Source organism: Paramormyrops kingsleyae, chromosome 6 (genome assembly GCF_048594095.1).
Source record: "Paramormyrops kingsleyae isolate MSU_618 chromosome 6, PKINGS_0.4, whole genome shotgun sequence".
In the NCBI taxonomy this organism is placed as follows: domain Eukaryota; kingdom Metazoa; phylum Chordata; class Actinopteri; order Osteoglossiformes; family Mormyridae; genus Paramormyrops; species Paramormyrops kingsleyae.
The window spans coordinates 26,151,729-26,172,878 of record NC_132802.1 but is presented as its reverse complement, the minus strand read 5'-3'; the positions used below and the strand labels follow the sequence as shown (position 1 = coordinate 26,172,878).

Here is a 21,150-nt window from a genome sequence, read left to right as displayed (position 1 = left end):
ACTTGCTGGTTCCCCGCTCCCCTATTCACACGCGCATGGTAGCAGCAAGGCCTCCTGGCTGAAAGTTTTTTCTAAATATTCCCTTCCACTTACAAAGCTGAAATCAGAGTTATATTTTGGCTTTCTGGAAAGGCTGTCAAAGTACTCCTGGATGTCTGTCATGTCACTTCGACTAGTCTGATAGTCCTGGTTAACAGATAATTGGGGTTCCTGTGCCCCTCCCCCCTTCCTTCGGTCCCTCGGTTACTCCTACCCCCCTCGACATCCCTTTTTGACGGCGTGGGATAGAGGTCAGCCCCTTCTACTGGAGGACCGGGTTTATCTGCGCTCAGTGTGAAGCCACTCAGGAGCTCTGCGCTGCAGGGCAATCGCACAGTGCGCTGCCTTAACTCAGCGATAAGGGAAGGTAACGTCGCTTTTTACAATATAAATCCGAAGCTCGGAGGAGGATGACATCCATGGCTGTGTCCTCAGCTCTCTGGCTGTTTTTTCTTGGCCAGCTTTTAACATCTACCTTGGCCCAGGTAAGTGATGACTTTGAACCAAGTGAGAGGCGCCGAATACTCCGCAGTAAAACGAATCGAATTCGAAAGCAGCAGTTTTGACACGGAGGGCGTGAGAATAACTTAAATCAATGTCGCTGAAAAGCCGAAACAAGCATCAAGGTTTCAGTATTTGAAACATCAAGATATTTCTTTCCTTGTCGGGCGGCTATGTGATGTGTTTGTCACCCTGGCTGGTTTCACCCTGAGGAATTTACAGGCTAATAAGTGTTTTAAAATGGAAATGGACTAATTGAATTACTTCGGCTATAATTTATTTTCTGTAATTTTCAATAGATAACGCTATTAATCCATTAAATCATGACCTGGATGACTATTTAATATAATTGATTGATCGATGCATTATACTGTATGCCAATTTATCTAAACTATATAAGGAGTTGTAATAGTTCTGCCTATTTGCGCAACTTGGAGTTATTGTGATTTAGATTTTTTTTCATTCAGAATTGCTTATATGTTAAATATATATTTTTTTTATATATCTGGCAAAATGTAGAATTTTTGTTCATTCAGCGGAATTTTATTATATTAATTTTCGGGTAAATCAATAAAATCATGAAAAGGTGTAGCTACGGAATGCAGCCTCACGGCACTGAGATTAGCGCCCATAGCACAATGGTAACCTTTGTTCATAGACCAGGTTAGGGAATGGCGTAGTTAACAAGACTTCATTTTACCACAACCTAAACCGGCAGGTGATATTTCTATAAAGGCATTTAGTTTTACTCTCTTTTATTACCTGTCTGCTGACAATGACTGTTATATGTTATATACTTCATTCAAATGAGTTATGATTTGAAGAATTATAAACAAAACCGTTTTACATTTAGAAGTCCCTAAATCAGATTACTGCGTGCTGAAAGCCCAGGTTCACCCAGTTTATGATTTTTGTGTAGTAAAATCTTTGATTTTTACTGAGTTCCCCATTGAAAAAAATTGACGTGTGCCAAAAACAATATTAGAGGCTTTAAATTATTTTTCTTATTGAAAAATCTTATTGAGAATCGTTTTTCTTATCGTGTAGCATTAGTAGTGAAGCATTAAACTCCACAGTGGAGTGTTTCTTCTCATACTGGATACACCTTGTGACTGTGTTCCAGAGACCCAGCCCACGGGGGCCAGTCGGGCTGCCAGGACCTGCAGGACCACCAGGGAAAGATGGCATTGATGTGAGTGAGATACCATGTCTTTTAGGAGGTTTGGGTACAGATGTAGCAGTCAAGGCCATTGGTGATGCTAATCTCGGTCAGTAAATTTTTTTTTTATAAATTAACTAAGATGTTTTGTGCATCATGTGGTATGTTGATATGTATGATAAGTCCTTTAGCATTTTTACAAACATCAAATTCATTGTAGCAGCATTTAATAATTGGACAAGTTATAAAGCTATCTCAGTAAACTGTGTATTTACTGAGGAAGCCTGTCTTAAATGAATTACTTAAAGGTGTAATCCATTTTCACATTCTGCTACTTCAGATTCACTTTTATTTTTTAGTATTGAGGTCACGGTAGGATTTCCAGGTGTGAGTATACAATGGTCAAAAACACTGTGGCCATCTCGTTTTGCATGCTAGAGTCCTCCCACAAATGTGCTTGGATGGTGACGTCAATAACATTCATTCATTTCATTTTGATTTAACCAACCATTGATTGTCACAGTGCAGAAGAATGAAACCAAATCTCAGAGAACTATGTACATCAACACAATTTTTATATCAAAACACAGTTTCCTCTTATTTAACTGTTGAGCCACAGTCAGGTGCTCTAAATTGAGTCAAATAATCACTTTAGGAGAATGACATAATTGGAACAAACAATGTATTTTTACACATTTATACCGTTTTTGTCTTTTCAAGCACACAGCAAGTATTTTCAAGTTATATCTGATATACATTTGGCTCTGTAAGTGCAAACATAAATAAAAGAGATACACATACATCTAATAGAGATCAAGGTTCATTTTATAAGAAATTGCATACTGCTCATCTTCATAAGGAGAATAGCTGTGTTTTTTTTCACTCTTGTTGAATAAATAATTCAAGTCAAAAATATGTTCATGACTGTTGTACTCTTTGTACTTCCTAAACTCAAAATGCTTCCAAATCCAGTTAGTGCTGTCTAAGAGCACAGCATGCCTGGGAAGGTCCCTCTATTGACATGTGGCTGTTGCAGATATGTGGAGGCTTACTGTTACATCTGTGTGTGATTTTCAGTAGTTTGTTTTAAACTGCCTATAGGGGAATACAGAGCATTCTCCTTCCAACAAGCCCAAAACAAGACTATAGATACAATTAGTCTTTTTTCTGTCTTTCAAGTATTCTACTATATCTTCATCATCATTAAAAATGAATGATACCCCTAGTACAGTCAGATTATAATCAATTGTGGCACAAAGCACTTATTTGTATATACACAATATGATTTATATTAATGGACAGAGTTGGAGAGGTATACTTAGGGTTAAAAGAAGATAGATTGTACTGAAGCAGAATTTTATTTTCTGTACCACTGCTAAGCTTAGCATGTATTCTTCCATTGTAAGTGTTTCTAGTGACATGTATCTGGAAATACCTGGAGATATTCAGGCAACCTGAAGATAAGCAAACATTTTACACTGTATCTCTGTGGTTGTCTTTGTCAAATATTAGATATCAAGTAATTTGGTAAATTTGTGTCATTCTTGCATCTGCCAAAATGTTTTAATCACAGCTCCATAAAGCACATTCATCAAATGTTTGGTTGGTGCTACTTGCAGGGCAAACCCGGCCCACCAGGATTACCTGGCAAACCCGTGAGTACCATCTTCACAATTTTTAAGTATGCTGCAGTGTGGTTATGTTTCAGGATATTTTACTTGTGTACTCTGCACTTTAAAATTTGCTTGCACCATGTTTACTATATGTATCTGCACCTATGTATGTTTTTGCTGCTGTATGCACCGGAATTTCCCACTGGGATCAATAAGATCCGTCTTAATGTTCCAGGGACCTAATGGGAAGCAGGGACCTCCAGGTCGCCTGGGCAGTGCGGGCCTTCCTGGTCTTCCCGGCGTGGATGTGAGTTCCTGCTTTATGTTGCCTCTTTAAGAACATATTCCAGGCTCCTAATAAAACACAAGGTCAATAAGTGAAAAATGACCCTGTAAGCATAGAGTGTTATTCCTGTTATTGCCACAGTTCCATCCATAAATGACATGAATCATTTCTCGGGAATCAACTGATACTCGTGACCGGTGACAATTATTGTTTGGGTTTTCCTTGAGGCTACAGATTTTACAGGGTTAGTGTGTTTCTGTTTCCAGGGTTTACCGGGTCCAGATGGGCCTGCTGGGAAGGATGGGCCACCAGGAACAAGGGTTAGTGGCAGACAGTCTTGCCCGTCCTCTGTGCCACTTTATCCAGACGAATTGTACCCTCCCTGTTCCCTCCCCCAGTGCACACATGCATTATGAAGATCTCACAGGTTTGCTGGGGGACTGTAGAGGCTGCTGGGATTGCTGTAGAGCAGGGGTCTCCAACTCCGGTCCTGGAGAGCTACCGTCCAGTAGGTTTTCTATCCTACCTGGCTTCTGATGAGCCACACCTGCTCCTGGTATTTACCTGAGAACAGGTGTGGCTCATCAGAAGCCGGGTAGGATAGAAAACCTACTGGACGGTAGCTCTCCAGGACCGGAGTTGGAGACCCCTGCTGTAGAGGCTGCTGGTATTGCTGCACTGTGAGGGAGTGGTGAAGTGGGTGCACTTGTGCTGTGCTGTGCTGTGCTGTGCTGTGCTGTGCTGTGCGCCTGTTGAAACAGTTGATTAGAATCGTTTGGAAGTATATTTGAGTGTTTGTGTGCCAGTACGGTTATGTGGGTGGTTGTTGTTACATTTTTTTTTTCCGATCGGCGTGAGTGCTACCCACAGCTGCGGGTGTTGCGTGAGCGGCGTTTCTTATGTAAATACACAGAACTTACTGGGTTGTGATGAGTTTTTTTTTGTGACATTTGGTTTTTATGAGAAGATTTTAATAACAGGTCTTCCAATGTAGATCTATGTAAAGTGAAAGCAGTCTGGGGGGAGAAGAGCAGATTTCAGCCTAAATTTCTGTATCTGCAAGCCTGTCAGCCTTGATCTGATTACACTTCCAGATGATTTCTATATAGTTTTTGATGAGGGACTAGATGCCTTTGGATCGGATTGGATTGTTTGGGCTAGCAGGGGCTGCAGATGACTTAATCCTGCCTGGAAAGAGCACATTGGGTGCCATGAGAAAGAAAAGTCTGGCAATGATGAAATTGTTCTTCTGAAATTATAGTGCTAATAATGGTAAGAAATTTAATAGGTTGAAGTTGTTTGGAGACTGACCCTGAGCTGTTCAATGTCTTAATAAACTTGGTAAGTCCCACACATTGAAATTCATCTCAAGGTAAACTTAAATGTTTTTGACACATTGTAAGAAGAGCCTCCCTGTGACTGATTGGCGCTTCATCCAAGGTTGTTCCTTACCTTGTGCCTGTAGCCTCCGGGATAGGCTCCAGACCCCCCGTGACCCTGAATAGTACAAGAAGTTACAGAAAATGGATGGATGGATGGATGGATGGATATATGAAGAATGTCAATTAATTTCACTTTCACATCATGCTTTGTAGAACAATATTGACACATAAATCAGTGGTGTTTGCAACAATTGCATATACACTCTAAACTCAGTGTGAAAATCAGTCACATTTAAATAATACCAAAGAACAGCAAAGATTTATAAGTGAATAGTCATAAGTAACGTAAAATGACTGGATTATAATCAGTAAATCCATGCATCCCTGTACTAATGCTACACATGTCTTGGTGTAAAGATAAACACACACACAGTGCTACACAACACTGCATTTTATTTCTGCTTTTCAAAACAGATGATGAATCCCCAGCTCAGCCATTACAGTCTGAATGAAATATGAAGTTTCTTTGTCAATAAATTTTAGTATTTTTTGTTACATGTATTACATGCTTTTAAACAGAAATGAAAGTGAAAAGAATTATTTTCAGAAATTTCACTTGTCTGAACAATAATTACTAGTCACAATGAATATTGTCATGATGATACTCAATAATGACTCAGTGATGTCTGTATTAGCTTTTAAAAATACATCAGTGTAGACTTATTGGGTTCTTACAGACTTTTAGCCCATTTGCTGTGTCCTTCCTCACCACAACACAAACCGCCTTTTTATAAAAAGCAGAGGTCTGTGTGTGAAATAAAGAGCCAAAACACAAGTAAACACTCTTTGTCTGTCTGTTGCACATCTAACATCTAATATTCAAACTTAATACTCAGATAAAGTTAACACTCAAAATACCTGCTAGACTCCTTACTGCAAACAATCCAATCCTTACCAGGTTAACTTTTCTTACTCTTTAAGAGACCCTCTATCAAACTGAAATGATGTCTGTTATCATTTATATAACTTTTTTTTTGAGGATATTCTGGGTTTTGAACTACTTCCAGCTTGGCTTTGTACTCTTTCAGGGAGATCTAGGACCTCCTGGGCCAGCAGGGCCTGCAGTAAGTACCCTACATCTTGTCTCATGAAGTAGTAAGAACTCAGTGCTCCTAACTGACCTCATGACTGGCACTGGGGAATGTGGGAGAGTTTGGTGTAGAATGTTATATGGTTTAATATTCACGCTCCTGTATTTGTACCAAAGACTGAATGAATTTTTTTGTCTCTGTGGACATGTAACTGTAATCCTTAGTATTAGCTGGGCTGTTAAATTAGGGTGAAAATGAGCATGAGCACTTATCTATGTAACACATCATTTGCTGCCTTTCTTAGGGCAGAGGGAGACCTGGGGCCCCAGTAAGTACAAGAGGATTGCAGGAGGACTACAAGTTACTCATATTGACAACGAGTATAAAGTTAATCATAGTAAAACTCACAGTGAAATTTTCTGCAGACAAAAGTATGATGTGTGTCTGTATATTTACTCTGACCTGCATAGGGGCCCTCAGGGCCGAATGGGCTCCAAGGTGCAGCAGGGCCACAGGGGCCGGTGGTGAGTTTCTGTCTTCGCAAAGTGTTTCTGAAGAGTGAAGGAGAGACAATACAGTAACAATGTACTTTTGATTGCACATGTGCCCTTTAGTATGAAGTAGCATTATTGGATGGATAAAATAAAGAATAAACAGCCTATGGTAAGAGATGCAATAAAGAGAGGACAATGAGCTTTGAGTTAGTAGTATGAGCTGCATGAAGATGTTTTTCCCGAAATTATATATGTTTTTCTAATTCTTCTAGGGGCTTGAGGGTCCTCCAGGTCTTCCTGGGCCACCAGGGCCTGATGGACTTCCAGTAAGTACTGAATCGATCTCATGCTTATATGACCAATCGGTGTTTATTGGTTGATAAGTCATGTTTATACATTCAGTGGCCAGTTTATAATGTACACCTGTATCAAACAGCAAATAGTATGGCTGCAGCTCAAGAGAGTCAGTTACTATTCCACTTAAGTTACTGTAATTAATCATTAGACCAGCTATGACATGATAAGAATTGATTTTGAACATGTGATGTGGTAGTTCCAGGATCTCAGAAACAACCACCTTCTTGTGATGTTCAAGGACCAACAGTGTCTAGAGTTTACAGAGAATGGTTTAATAAACAAAAATATCCAGTCAATGGCATTTCCATGGTCAGAGGAGAATGGCTAGACCTCTTAAAGCTAACAGGAAGGTCTCAAGTGGAAAAAATAGCTTAGTTCAACAGTGTGAAGAATGACTTCTATGAACACACCTCTACCCCTGAAGAAGGTAAAAGTGGTCTTTCGGTGTAGATGTAAACATATAAGCTGAGGACTATAAAGTGAATGGTCACGTAAGGAGCAGGTCACCTTGAAAATGCCTGCCCTACCAAGAAGACCTTCAGAAATGTATGAATGATGTCCTTCTGAACAGAATGTATATCCAATTTCATGCCCTCCTGGTACCACAACAAAAGCACTGACAGATCAGTGAGAGTGGATGAAATCTGTGGTCTGTATACACATACAAGCAGAGTCTTGGCACCGAACCCTTATCCAAGTACTGCATGCAGAATAGAGTAATATAATAAAAAAAATCGATTCATGGCATCCTTAAAGGTTGTCATGAACAAAATAAAAAAAGAGTAATGTGTTCTGGGTTTATATTTAAATAAATATAAACTGTACTGTGTATTGTATTTAACTAAAACCACAGTGAGCTATATAGATATATAATGTTGGTCATTCCTTAGGTTTCTATATCATTGTTATAAATTCTTCCTATTTTATGAATTTATTAGGTTTTATTAATGTTTTTGCAGAGAGCAATCAACAGTGTTATACATCATGCAACTGTTTTCTGATTTAAACACTGATACTGACTTGGGTAATAGTTCAATCTATTTCGATGTTTTACAAGGACATTTGCACTTCAGGCAAAGAAAAAAATGCTATTCATCACGTACTTTTTCATTTATTTAAAGCCTGAACACTCTTTAGGTGGAATGAGCAGATGCTGTGTATCAGATGCTATCGACATGCCTTGTTGGTCTTTTGTGTCAATGACAGAGACCACATGTCCTGTTTTTAAGGGTCTTTCAGGGGCATTTCCTGATGGCAACGGAGATGTTCTGGTGAGTCCCTCAAATCCATTGTGTCAAGCATTCATAGCTAGGAGCTAAAAATATCAACCAGTACTTTCAAAATTCCATTGTTCCAGAAATTGTTCATTTTTCCAAAAAGTGTTCATTTGTGAGACAGTGAGATTACACTATGCAAACATATATAGCAAGATTTTCTGTTATTTTAAAATTTGGATAGCTACTTCCTTGTTACATATGCATTATAATTGAAAGGTCACATGACCTGTTCTATTAATAATGTGTACACATGGACACACTTGTAATTGGAGTTGAATATGTGAGCCTTGCTTTGTTCACACTGTTTTGGGTTTGTTTTGGATTCTCGCCCTCTCAGTGCCCAGCGATCTGCCCTGCAGGTCCCTCTGGTGCTCCTGGGATGCCAGGATTCAAGGTGCCTCACTGCAGTAGCATTATTTAAAAATACCAAGAGTTTTTCAGAAGCTTTCATGTCAAACATGCATATCTCATACTGCACTGCGTAAGGCTGACCGTGCCTCTCTCTTCGCGCTGCCCAGGGTCACACAGGTCACAAGGGTGAAAAGGGCGAGGTTGGCAAAGATGGAGAGAAGGTGAGAATAAACACATAAATTCTAGTTCCCCATTGTCAGATTGCAGAGGTCACGAGACACGTCCACTCTGCTCATATTAGTTTCTGATCTTATGTGATCGGTTTGTGAAATTGTACATGGGTTCCTTCCAGAATCCTTAAGCAGCAGATTCAGATATTTTAGTTTAGGTGAAGAAGAATTGATCTAGTCCAATAAAGAGAAGCAGAGCTTTTTAAAGCTGCTTAACACAAGCCAGCCATTGTGAATGTGTGATGCCTTCTGCCACTTAATAAGCGTGTTTCCCTGCAGGGTGACTCTGGGCCACCAGGCCCACCTGGCATTCCTGGCACCGTCGGTCTCCAGGTTTGTGCTTATGCCCATGCATGGAAAAATCAGTGCATACCAGATATAAACTGAACTTCCTTAGCCTATAAGAATCTCCTAACCCTAACCCTAACTGTGCCTTAACTGTGACTGAAGTTACGCCTGGCCAGACCTAAACTGTTACTGCTGCTTTGCAGGGTCCCCGTGGACTGAGGGGACTTCAGGGCCCCGTGGGGCCAGTGGGTGACAGAGTGAGTTCCATGATTTGTACGTCTTGGAGGTCAGAGGACACGGCTTCACTCCCACACAGCCTGTCCATGGGGGGCATCTCTTTGAACTAGCTATTGACTTTTCCCGTGAAGCTTAAAGGATCCTGAGAACAGAAGAGCAGTCTCCATACTTTTGACAATAAACGCTTTTACACATTATCAGGTGTATCAAATAGATGTGTTTCAAAATAGATGTGTTTGTTTGACATTACATAAGAACATAAGAACATAAGAACTATACAAACGAGAGGAGGCCATTCGGCCCATCGAGCTCGCTTGGGGAGAACTTAACTAATAGCTCAGAGTTGTTAAAATATTATCTAGCTCTGATTTAAAGGAACCCAAGGATTCAGCTTGCACTACGTTATCAGGAAGACTATTCCATACTCTGATTAAATGATTCCATACTCTCATTAAATTTCTTTTCCCACATTTCTCTTTTTATTTAATTTATTTTAGGGTGCGTCTGGTTTCCGTGGCAAGCCCGGTATTGCTGGTGTCATTGGCAAAACAGTAAGTGTTCCTTTTTGCAAGCTGCTTTGTACACATTAAGGTTGATGATAACACTGCATGTTTCTTGAAAATGAATCATGATCCCTTATTATTAAATAGACTGATTCTCTGTCATAATGCTTAAGGCTTACCTTTTCTAAATACCATTATCTATTCTACTTGACATTTGAATTACTTTAGGATGCTGGATAATATCAGCTGCACTGCATTGGAATAATAAGTGATTACTCTAGCCATGCTTTTTTACAACGCTCTAACATGTTAGAGCGTTGCAACTGAGCTGCACACATTTCCATTCAACTTGAGTTCTCACTGAATACTGAATATTTAGCTACTTGTAAAATAAATTATCCACCTAATATTGACTGTAAATTGAAATTTTTACCCCCTTGACCTTTTGACATTATGCCCCTTATTGCAAACAATCTGTGAAAGTAACCCATATCTAGCTGTTAACTAGGTTCTCAAACATAAATAGCATCTAAACGTAACTTTTTTTAGGTTTTTACAAATTTTTTAAACATTGATAGACAAGGCCAAGAAACCAAGTACAACAGGATTGTGGTCTGAAAAGTTATGCTGGTTTTGGTTTCACACAGGGGCGTTGCTAAAGATTTTGGGCCCCCCACCCCCACCCCTGCCCCTTATAGCTCCCCTCTACAGTTCTAACAGACTCATGTAACATGTCACTTCTGGCGTAATCAATTAACCCATATTTTCTCTTTCCCTTCTTTTACAATGAACTTCCCTTGGAATTCCGAGGTTTTGCCCATTCCAATAATCCACTGATATTTCATTTCCATTTAATTGCTACCGTCACCTGTTGCTTAACCATTGCTATCATATAATAAATGATTATCCATGCCCTTTTACGGGCATCTGGTATCTGCTTCTGAAAATGACTTGTCTTCATCTTAATTCTAAATAATAAAGAAATATGTGTCTAACATTTGATAATTCCAGGGTGAAGTTGGAGAGAGAGGCCCTGAGGGATTCAAGGGACCAAAGGGGGACATTGTGAGTAAGACGCCAGTTTCCAGTGGCTCTGACAGGCCCAGCAGATCAGCGCTCTGCTCTATGTACATTGTTCTGCTGGAAAGGTGATGCTGAATGGTCATTTCCTCAGAAAGCTGTGCTGTTCAGTTTCCTAGAAAGGAAAAAATAATCAATTGTCCTTTATCCTTTACAGGGTAAAATTGGTCCAAAAGGAGGTCCAGGAAGATTAGGACCTAAAGGGGAACCAGTAAGTGTGTGTGTGGAAATTTTTAAATATGGTTCTACTCCTGTGTGTGCAGCAGTAAAATCAGCCTCTGTTTCATTTTCTAGGGAATTCCGGGCAGGGATGGGAAGGATGCCACTCATGGCTTAGATGGAGAGAAAGTAAGTGATAGACTTCTTCTTTTTCTTTTATTTTGTACACACTGAGTACGGTGCATATAATGATGAGACCATTTTTACGTTGGCAGGGTGACGCAGGTCGAACCGGGGTTCCAGGCGAAAAAGGCCCTAATGGTCTTCCTGTAAGTCAAGTGAACCTTCCCTCTATTTATGGCGCAAATCATAAGCCAGCCACATGGACTGTGTTTTTTGTAAAGTCACATTGGGGTCTGCAGAATGGCTCGCTGCCTACACTGAAGGTAATGAGAGAGCCCTTAATGTCGAGCAGCTGGAGGTCGGTAGTGTGTGGCGCACTTTCACCGTAGATCATGTGCTGCGTGCTGCCCAAACTCGTGCATGTATCACATGGGTACATGCTAATTATGCTAATCACCACTTCAAAGTAACATTAAGTCTCTAATCGATCATCCCTACAATGAAAAACATCTTTTTCTAAAACATTTGCAGAGTTTTCAGCTAATTCTATGGCTTAACCATACAATTCTAGATAATTTATTTATGCAACTCTTTAAATGTGTTTCTTGTCTTTATTTTAGGGTTTGCCGGGAAAGGCAGGTTCCAAAGGGGCCAAAGGTGCAGTTGTAAGTAACATTTCTTCCTTGAAAATTTCTGTGACAGTGCATCCTGACACTGCACTAGACTACAAAGAACAATGCTTATATTGTGCCACAAAGACTCTGTTACAGTGTCTGGGCATGTGGGCATTCCCTATGTGTGATGCCCCCTGATGTAACAGTACTCTGCTGATGTATCTGCTTGGATTTCAACCTGAGTGTTTCTTTTGTCCAGGGTGATCAAGGGAAAATGGGAGAGGCGGGACCTTCTGGAGAGCCAGGTATTCCTGTATGTATCTGACAGGCTTTGTAAGCCAGGCTCTTGTTGGTCTAAGCAGCATTTACCTGAGACATGTGGCTTTGCATATTGTGATGGAATACCCAGCAGAAAAATGCACCTTCTACGCTGTTGATTACATTAATTTTCTATCCCCTGAAGGTGTTTTCTTATGGCTTTTGTTGTGCAATTTTGTAAACTGCAATGTATAAATAATGTGTGCAAGTAATGGTTTTGTCAATACAATAATTTGAAAATACCTTTTTCTATTGAATTTAATGCAAAGGCACTGATTTATTGCAGTATTTTTCAGCAGCAGTGTATTGTACCTGAGCAGGAGCTTATTTACAGATTTGTGCTGACTGTACATTAGCGTAACCGCTTGCAGTCTTAGCAGCACTCCTGCAGTTTGTTATTGTCTCCATTAAAATGGATTGTTTCCTTCCACAGGGTGATATTGGCATTCCTGGCGAGAGGGGTGAGCCTGGCCCTAGAGGACTGGCAGTAAGTACTTTGGTCGAACACCGGGCCAGTGTGTGTATCAGCATTACCTGGGGGTCTCCTATACAGCTACATAAAAAGGGGAAAAGCTACTAACTCAACTAGTGAATTGCCAGTGATGAACCAGGGAAGCCTTTCAATTTTTCTGCAGTGTATTACCTAAAAAAAGCATTTGAATAAATTGAATACAGATATTTTTAGAATTCATTATTACTGTTCAGAGAAAAAATAAATTTTCATTTTTAGTTAAATCAGCAAGGCAAATCATATTTTCTGTGAAATTACATCTTATGTTTGATTAGAAGAATTTCATGGACCTCTTCTGATAGGGTAGTGTTATTTCAGTACGCATTTCATCTGAATACCTCGGAAAATTGAAGTAATGTCTTTTTTCAGCCTTCAGTTTTTTAAATTTTGTTTTGATTTCAGGACACCCTCAGTATGGAATTATATTGATATGTATTATACTATCAAATATGAACAGTGAAATTTGTTTTACCGCCTGTGCTTTAAAGTGAATCTGAGGTAGAGACTTAGCTGCTTATTTCCAAATGAAACCTGTAGGTCTTCAAACACACATACAGTATTTATCATTACCTATGGATGAAAGCATTTAGCCAAAGTGAGATGTATCTATTCAAAGACCATTTTCTCCCCTCACATATATTCAGACATTTTCTAGGAAATTTGTTTATCATTGCAGAACGAGGAAAGATAAAGCTTCTCCAGATTTATAGAATGGGATTATTGATGCTGAGACCTATGTAGGTTGGGTGTACAGGGGATAAGAATTGCTCTGGAGCAGGGGTCACCAACATGGTGCCCATGGGCACCAGGATGCCCCCAAGGACCACATGAGTCGCCCGCGGACCTGTTCTAAAAATAGCACAACTCACCAGTGAGCAGCGTCTAAAATTTTATTTTATCCTGTTGCTATTCTTCTTTAAACACATTTGCATTTATATGGATTTGAAAATGACAATATCTAAAAAAAGCATTTTAAACATGTTTATTATACATGAAGTTTAGATAAGTTTAGGAGGGTGTTTCAAACTGGTAGCCCTTCGTATGGCTCGGTAGCTGTGAAGTAGCTCTCAGTTTCGAAAAGGTCGGTGACCCCTGCTCTGGAGGAAGTATTGAATGTGTCTGTGGTTACCAAAGTCAGCCTCTGTCAAAACATTTCTGTACTAAATGGCCATGGCAACAGAATTATACATATATTGTATCAATCAATTTATGCCACATGAGTTTAAAAACTTAGAAACTGTGTTAGTGGTAGGAATGTCCCACAATGGAGTATAAAGTCTAAAGGTTTTCATTTGACTCCCTACTCTTTCAATCAGACCTTTTTCTTGAGAACAAGTAACATTACCTGGAATTTGCAAGGAATTAATAATTTGCTGCCTGGACTTGCATACAATGTTTTAAGTGCAAAATCCAGGTGACCAACCAAGCTCATGTTACATGCAATCTTTTGCCTACTGGAACACTACAGAAACTCACAGTATCTGTGTACCCTGCAGAACATGACAGCCATTCCCTGGTTAGAAACATCTGCCAAACACTGGCCAATAGAGGCTGCTGTATGTCAGGCGACGTAATAATAACTGAGTACTGGGACACAACAGTGCAGCCCCTGCAGCCTTCCTGGACATAATCAGACACCACTGAAATACGCTGAGAACATTTCAGGAGTCAGAATGAGGAAGTGTGAGGGCGCACTGCGAGTTCTGCTTCTGAGGTCTCGTCATCTCTTTCCCAGGGGGGCACTGGACTGCAAGGACCCCCTGGAGCTGCGGGTGTCAGGGGTTTCCAGGTTGGTGTGTCACATTTTATGTGTAATTCTTAATAAATCCATCAATATTGCATCTTCTTCGTTAAATACCTGTTGATTAGCAAAAGGTATGTCATGCATGCAACAAGGTCAACAGTTTAGTGATCCTTAAAGTACATGTCAGTTCAAACAAAGCACAAAAACATTTCCAATTTGCGTCACTTAAATCTGTCTGAACATAAGATTAGGAAGCAGGTTATTTTATAGAGAGCAACCTGAAATACTGTAGGTGTGGGAAACATTTGCTGTTTTACTGCCATTTACTGCCGTGTCTTCAGCCTGTGTAGCTGCGATTGGTGCGTAACCCTCGTGAATGTACGGTGTCGAGTGCTGAAAGGGAATAATCAGCCTGTGTTGTGATTGGAAGGGGCCGAAAGGAGATCTGGGAGAACCCGGCCTTCCTGGTCCGACCGGAATCCGTGGGGAATTTGGTGAGAGGGTGAGTGTTACAGTCTAGTATGACAATTACACTCATTATAACAAAGGTCTTCTTACACAAATTCCTGCTTTGCAATAAATTCATACTGAATGATCTGAACAATGCATAATGTGTTACACTTATGACTATAATGACTGTAATTTTAGTTTTATTATAAAGGGTATTAACGTCCTATTCAAATCATGATATTACTGCCATTTGTCATCGTATTAATCTTCCAAGCCATCACCATTTTTCTGATGTACCGCTAATAAAGACACTGAAACAATCCATTGACTACACCTAACCACACCTAAGTGTGCTTTACCTGAGCCTGATAGTGGGTAGACTTTCTTGCAGTTTGTATGTGGAGAGGTACTCATGCACAAACTTGCACGGTTGTGAAGACCTCATGCAGAACAAGACAATGTACTCTCTCAAATATCCCACCATTAAGCTTGCTTTTGTTAGCAGTATGACCACAATGCCAGTATCTATCAAACAGCCTCTCCCAGATCAATAACCTCTGTTCATCTGAGCAGTCTGACCGCGGCCTTGGGTATAAAAGGCGACTAAAGTGAAGTGAGACAGATCACAGACACACCAGACTGCCATTGTTACTTAGAATCTCTTTTAGCACTCTAGTGTTTGTGGTCACATTGGCTTATCAGCAAACTGTTACAACCTCTTGTATATACTATAGTCAGACAGGAAATACAGCAGCACAGCTTTTGAGTGGCTGAAGAGGATAGCGCACAATTACAGTAAATCACATTGCAGTGAACTTCTGGTGATTCAGCATTAACCAGAGTTACTGAGCTAATCGCTATGAGGAAAAAGAAAACCATGAACACAGCCTCTTAACTCTTAGCATAATGTCACAGAGCAGGAAAATAACACAGAGTGTGAAATGACTGTCCAGCTCAGTTTGGGACGGAAGAAGAGCAGATATACGGCGGATGAGTGTCATAAGTAGCTGAGCACCTGTGCAGGCCATTTGCAATAAGAGCATATGCAACATGACCACATGCTGCACACAGCGACGCTTCTGTGAAGGCCAGCAGTCTGGCTGCTCTCCTGTCGCAGGAGGAAGCGCGGCCGTGTAGGAGGACGGGGGGGGGATGGGGGGGGCAGAACAGCAGCCCCCTGTTCAGTGAGCGGTGGCAGAACAAAGCTTGTCTTTATGCTGGCCACCCGGAGCCCCTCCACGGCCCCCCCCCCTTGCCCGACCACACATCACAGGACACTCACTACCTCGCGCCTGCCTCTCACTCACGGACTCTCTCTGTTACTCTTAGGGTCCAGTCGGAGCTGGAGGCCCCAAAGGAGACATGGTGAGTACATGCGTGCATTTCAGGGCCATTGGAAAGTGCATGAGAATCATAACTATATCAGCACAGCAATAACAAATCCCACCGGTAATATAATTCAGCATCCTTGTAGGTGGAAGATAAGAATCAATAAATAATGAGAACCCAATGAACTTGTTCATTAAGAACTAGATACTTCTCTGGCTGGCAGAGGGAGTAGGCATGCAAACATCATGTGGCTTCATATTTATGTCACTCTGACACTTGGCCCTCTACGGTTTTGCTGCGTAGGGTGTAGCAGGAAGTGACGGTCTTCCTGGGGAGAACGGAGAACCGGTATGTGCTAATGCCCATCCGTCCTGCTCTGCTAAAATTTATGTTGACATTTTGTATATTACTTTTCAGCAATATCCATGGCTACAGATTCATATGTTATACTTTATCAACATGTGAGTTCTCAAAATGGGACATAGAAAAGGTGTATAAGTACTTTGGCTACTCTTACTACTTATGACTTTTTTTTCCTGTTTTCAATATTTTAGGGTCCATTTGGCCCCGTAGGACAGAAAGGCGGGGTGAGTCGCATCTGATTTGGGCACTAAATCCCACCCCGTCTGTGTATGTGTGGAGTTTGCACATTCTTCCTGTGTCATGTACATTTCCTCCTACAATCCCCAAAAACAGTTTCATGAACTGATTACTTTAAATTGCCCATCACATACATGTGCCATGTACAGGAGTGGCATATCACCCAGGGTGTACACTGGCCTTGTGCTCTGTTCTGTCTGGCGTGGGCCCAGGCCACACCCACAAACAGCAAACAACGTGCATCCTTCACATGCTCCTGTGTTAAAGTGCATCAACTGATTATGTACAATTCCAGGTTACATTCCAAATTTAACTGGATCACTTACTATAGCTCTATTCTGTTTCTGCTGTCTATGCCCCAAAGAGCATGAATGATATTTAGAGAGAATATCCATATGTATAATATCCATGCACCTTGTGTGAATGCATTTAGGAACGGCAGAATTTCCAGTGATGATTCCTTTATTATTTACATTAATCGGACAACCATAGAGACCCCCCTGTGTTTAATATGCACTCCCGCTGCCTTCTTCAGCCAGGGAACCAGGGCGAGCTGGGGCCAAAGGGTGTGGTAGGACCGCAGGGTGAGATGGGCCCCAGGGGACTGCCGGGAAAGCCGGGAACGATGGGCTTCCAAGGGGAACAGGGCCTGCCTGGCATTGCAGGAAAGACCGGCGTTCCTGTGAGTGCCTTTGATTAACCTGCTGATTAAAGGGGACTTATAATGAAGCACATCCTGCTGGGTGTTACACATCTCGCAGGCATGACACTGTATACACCACATAACCTCATCCTAACATTTGTTATATTTTTGTGAAACTGCACTTGGTTTCTCATTGAAATGTACTTTTTTTAAAGGGTAAACTGGCAAGTGAACAGCACATCAGAGAGCTGTGTAGCGACATGATTGATGGTGAGAAAAAAGATTGCACCTACTTCAAAATGTAAACAACGGAATCGAGAAGATATGTATGTTGTTATGACATTTACCGTTTCGAAATAAATGGTTAAAATACGTGGTTTTTGAACTGAAGTCTTTGCTTTCCCTCCTTAGATCAGATGGCACAACTGGCCGCTAATTTAAGGAGACCGCTGGCTCCTGGTACGGTTGGCCGCCCAGGACCTGCTGGTCCTCCTGGTCAGCCTGGGGAAACAGGTGTGATAGGACATCCTGGATCTCGTGGTCCACCAGGGTACCGGGGCCTTCCAGGTGATCTTGGCGACCCAGGTCCCAGAGGTAAGAAACAGGACTACCCATATAGCTATGTATACTACATACAAGGCTATGTATACTACCCGTAAGGCAATGTACACTACCTATTAAGCTGTGTATACTACCTGTAAGGCAACGTATTCTACCCAATAGGATACACAGTATACTACCCATAAGGCTATGTATACTACCTGTAAGACTGCGTATACTACCCATAAGGCTATGTATACTACCTGTAAGGCTGCATATACCACCCAGAAGGTTATGTATACTACCCATAAGGCTATGTATACTACCTGTAAGGCTGCATATACTACCCATAAGGCTATGTATACTACCCATAAGGCTATGTATACTACCTGTAAGGCTGCATATACCACCCAGAAGGTTATGTATACTACCCATAAGGCTATGTATACTACCTGTAAGGCTGCATATACTACCCATAAGGCTATGTATACTACCTGTAAGGCTGCATATACTACCCATAAGGCTATGTATACTACCCATAAGGCTATGTATACTACCTGTAAGGCTGCATATACCACCCAGAAGGTTATGTATACTACCCATAAGGCTATGTATACTACCTGTAAGGCTGCATATACTACCCATAAGGCTATGTATACTACCTGTAAGGCTGCATATACTACCCATAAGGCTATGTATACTACCTGTAAGGCTGCATATACTACCCATAAGGCTATGTATACTACCTGTAAGGCTGCATATACCACCCAGAAGGTTATGTATACTACCCATAAGGCTATGTATACTACCTGTAAGGCCGCATATACCACCCAGAAGGTTATGTATACTACCCATAAGGCTATGTATACTACCTGTAAGGCTGCATATACCACCCAGAAGGTTATGTATACTACCCATAAGGCTATGTATACTACCTGTAAGGCTGCATATACTACCCATAAGGCTATGTATACTACCTGTAAGGCTGCATATACCACCCATAAGGCTATGTATACTACCTGTAAGGCTGCATATACCACCCAGAAGGTTATGTATACTACCCATAAGGCTATGTATACTACCTGTAAGGCTGCATATACTACCCATAAGGCTATGTATACTACCCATAAGGCTATGTATACTACCTGTAAGGCTGCATATACCACCCAGAAGGTTATGTATACTACCCATAAGGCTATGTATACTACCTGTAAGGCTGCATATACTACCCATAAGGCTATGTATACTACCTGTAAGGCTGCATATACCACCCATAAGGCTATGTATACTACCTGTAAGGCTGCATATACCACCCATAAGGCTATGTATACTACCCATAAGGCTATGTATACTACCTGTAAGGCTGCATATACCACCCAGAAGGTTATGTATACTACCCATAAGGCTATGTATACTACCTGTAAGGCTGCATATACTACCCATAAGGCTATGTATACTACCTGTAAGGCTGCATATACTACCCATAAGGCTATGTATACTACCTGTAAGGCTGCATATACCACCCATAAGGCTATGTATACTACCTGTAAGACCGCATATACCACCCATAAGGCTATGTATACTACCCATAAGGCTATGTATACTACCTGTAAGGCTGCATATACCACCCAGAAGGTTATGTATACTACCCATAAGGCTATGTATACTACCTGTAAGGCTGCATATACTACCCATAAGGCTATGTATACTACCTGTAAGGCTGCATATACTACCCATAAGGCTATGTATACTACCTGTAAGGCTGCATATACCACCCATAAGGCTATGTATACTACCTGTAAGGCTGCATATACCACCCATAAGGCTACATTTGCTGAATCTCTTCAATCTGTCAATACTCAAAACATCTTGCTGTACATTTCATTGCATATTACCGTTCCCTACCTGCAGGTGATGTTGGTGAAAACGGAGACAAAGGACCACTTGGTAAAGCCATTGAAGGGCCAACAGGAGACCAAGGACACCAAGGTACACCCAAGTAATGGGTTCATCCACATCCTGCTTTTGTAAACATGCAAAATTGCAGAATTAATGTGGTTACCACTTTTTGCTCAGGCTTGCCGTTTCTGTGGTTTTAGGTTTTCCAGGAGTGTCTGGAATAGTCAAAGATGGGCGAGACGGTACCCCTGGAGATCCAGGAGAGCCGGGAGAACCAGGACGGATGGGCAGACCAGGACACCAGGGTCCTCCGGGGATCTGCGACACGTCGGCATGCCAGGGAGCAGTCGCTGCCGGGAAGTCAACCAATCCCAAGAAACATTAAACTGTCTAAAGAAAGAGGAGGTCCCATGTCTTTTAATATATGTAAAAGTAAATAGAAACAATCATAGTGATAAGGAAAGAGACAAAGAGAACAACAATCAGGTAAGTGACTGAAAGAACATTCAAGGAAAAAGATCAGTGGAGAAGACAGAAAATGAGAATTAAGAGGAAGACTCCCTACACTGACTGGACTGAAGTGAAAATATGCTAGTTATGGAACCAAGTTCTATAAATAAATGACACAGAAAACCAGTGAATGACTTTAATGCAAAGATACTTCAGACAGTTGCTTTGAAGATGCATGTGACTAAATGTGTTTTTATTTCCATTACTCTATATTTCAAATGCATCCCTTCTGCAAAAGCCCTTTAAAACATCTTTTGTCTTTGCAGTAAGTCTGTGGCTGCACTGTCAAGCTGCATGTGTGAAGGTCCATTTTAATGGCTTGAAGAATTTTACCTCACAAGAAAAACCTTATAAAATAAAAACTGTCAAATCAAGAGCTTATCCTCTGTGAAGGAGATGTGTGTATAACAGGAAATCACAACATGCATTCACATATTTGTATAGAAATATATCCAAAATAAGGACAAACACTTCGTAGGTTTTTAAAGTGACTTGTGAAGTTTTTTTTTCCTTAAGGGCAATTCTTATTTTGTCATAATTTGATTTTATATTCCCTTTAAAAATTCTACAGTGGATATTTACAGCAACTGTAAGTAAAATGTCATTAGTGTTCAGAGCTTTAACATCTACATCTCTTCACCATCCACTATGTACTGGTGCTGTAACTATTAAATCTACATTCTTTTAAATAATATTTATTACTTGCGGGTGAGTGTTGTACAGTATGTACAGTAAATGCTATAGCACCATGTTGTAAGAAAGATTGAATAAAGCCACTTTTCAGTAAATCATTCTTTTCTAAGTATCCAACACTATATTGAA

The 21,150-nt window shown here is 40.8% G+C and overlaps 1 protein-coding gene across 1 annotated transcript; it reads left to right on the top strand.

Annotated features, from left to right (window-relative positions):
- Window positions 1-193: 193 nt before the first annotated feature.
- col9a3 (collagen, type IX, alpha 3) lies at window positions 194-20,454 on the top strand. The gene is made up of 32 exons (XM_023838130.2): window positions 194-524; window positions 1,664-1,732; window positions 3,319-3,354; window positions 3,548-3,619; window positions 3,865-3,918; window positions 6,069-6,104; window positions 6,376-6,399; window positions 6,542-6,595; window positions 6,838-6,891; window positions 8,152-8,193; window positions 8,537-8,593; window positions 8,718-8,771; window positions 9,060-9,113; window positions 9,272-9,325; window positions 9,803-9,856; window positions 10,820-10,873; window positions 11,046-11,099; window positions 11,183-11,236; window positions 11,323-11,376; window positions 11,791-11,835; window positions 12,044-12,097; window positions 12,536-12,589; window positions 14,349-14,402; window positions 14,788-14,859; window positions 16,137-16,172; window positions 16,440-16,484; window positions 16,691-16,723; window positions 17,272-17,418; window positions 17,595-17,649; window positions 17,791-17,973; window positions 19,831-19,908; window positions 20,019-20,454. Exons 1-32 carry the CDS (start codon window positions 450-452, stop codon window positions 20,201-20,203), a joined length of 2,046 nt encoding a protein of 681 aa, XP_023693898.1. The 5' UTR covers window positions 194-449; the 3' UTR covers window positions 20,204-20,454.
- Window positions 20,455-21,150: the final 696 nt, after the last annotated feature.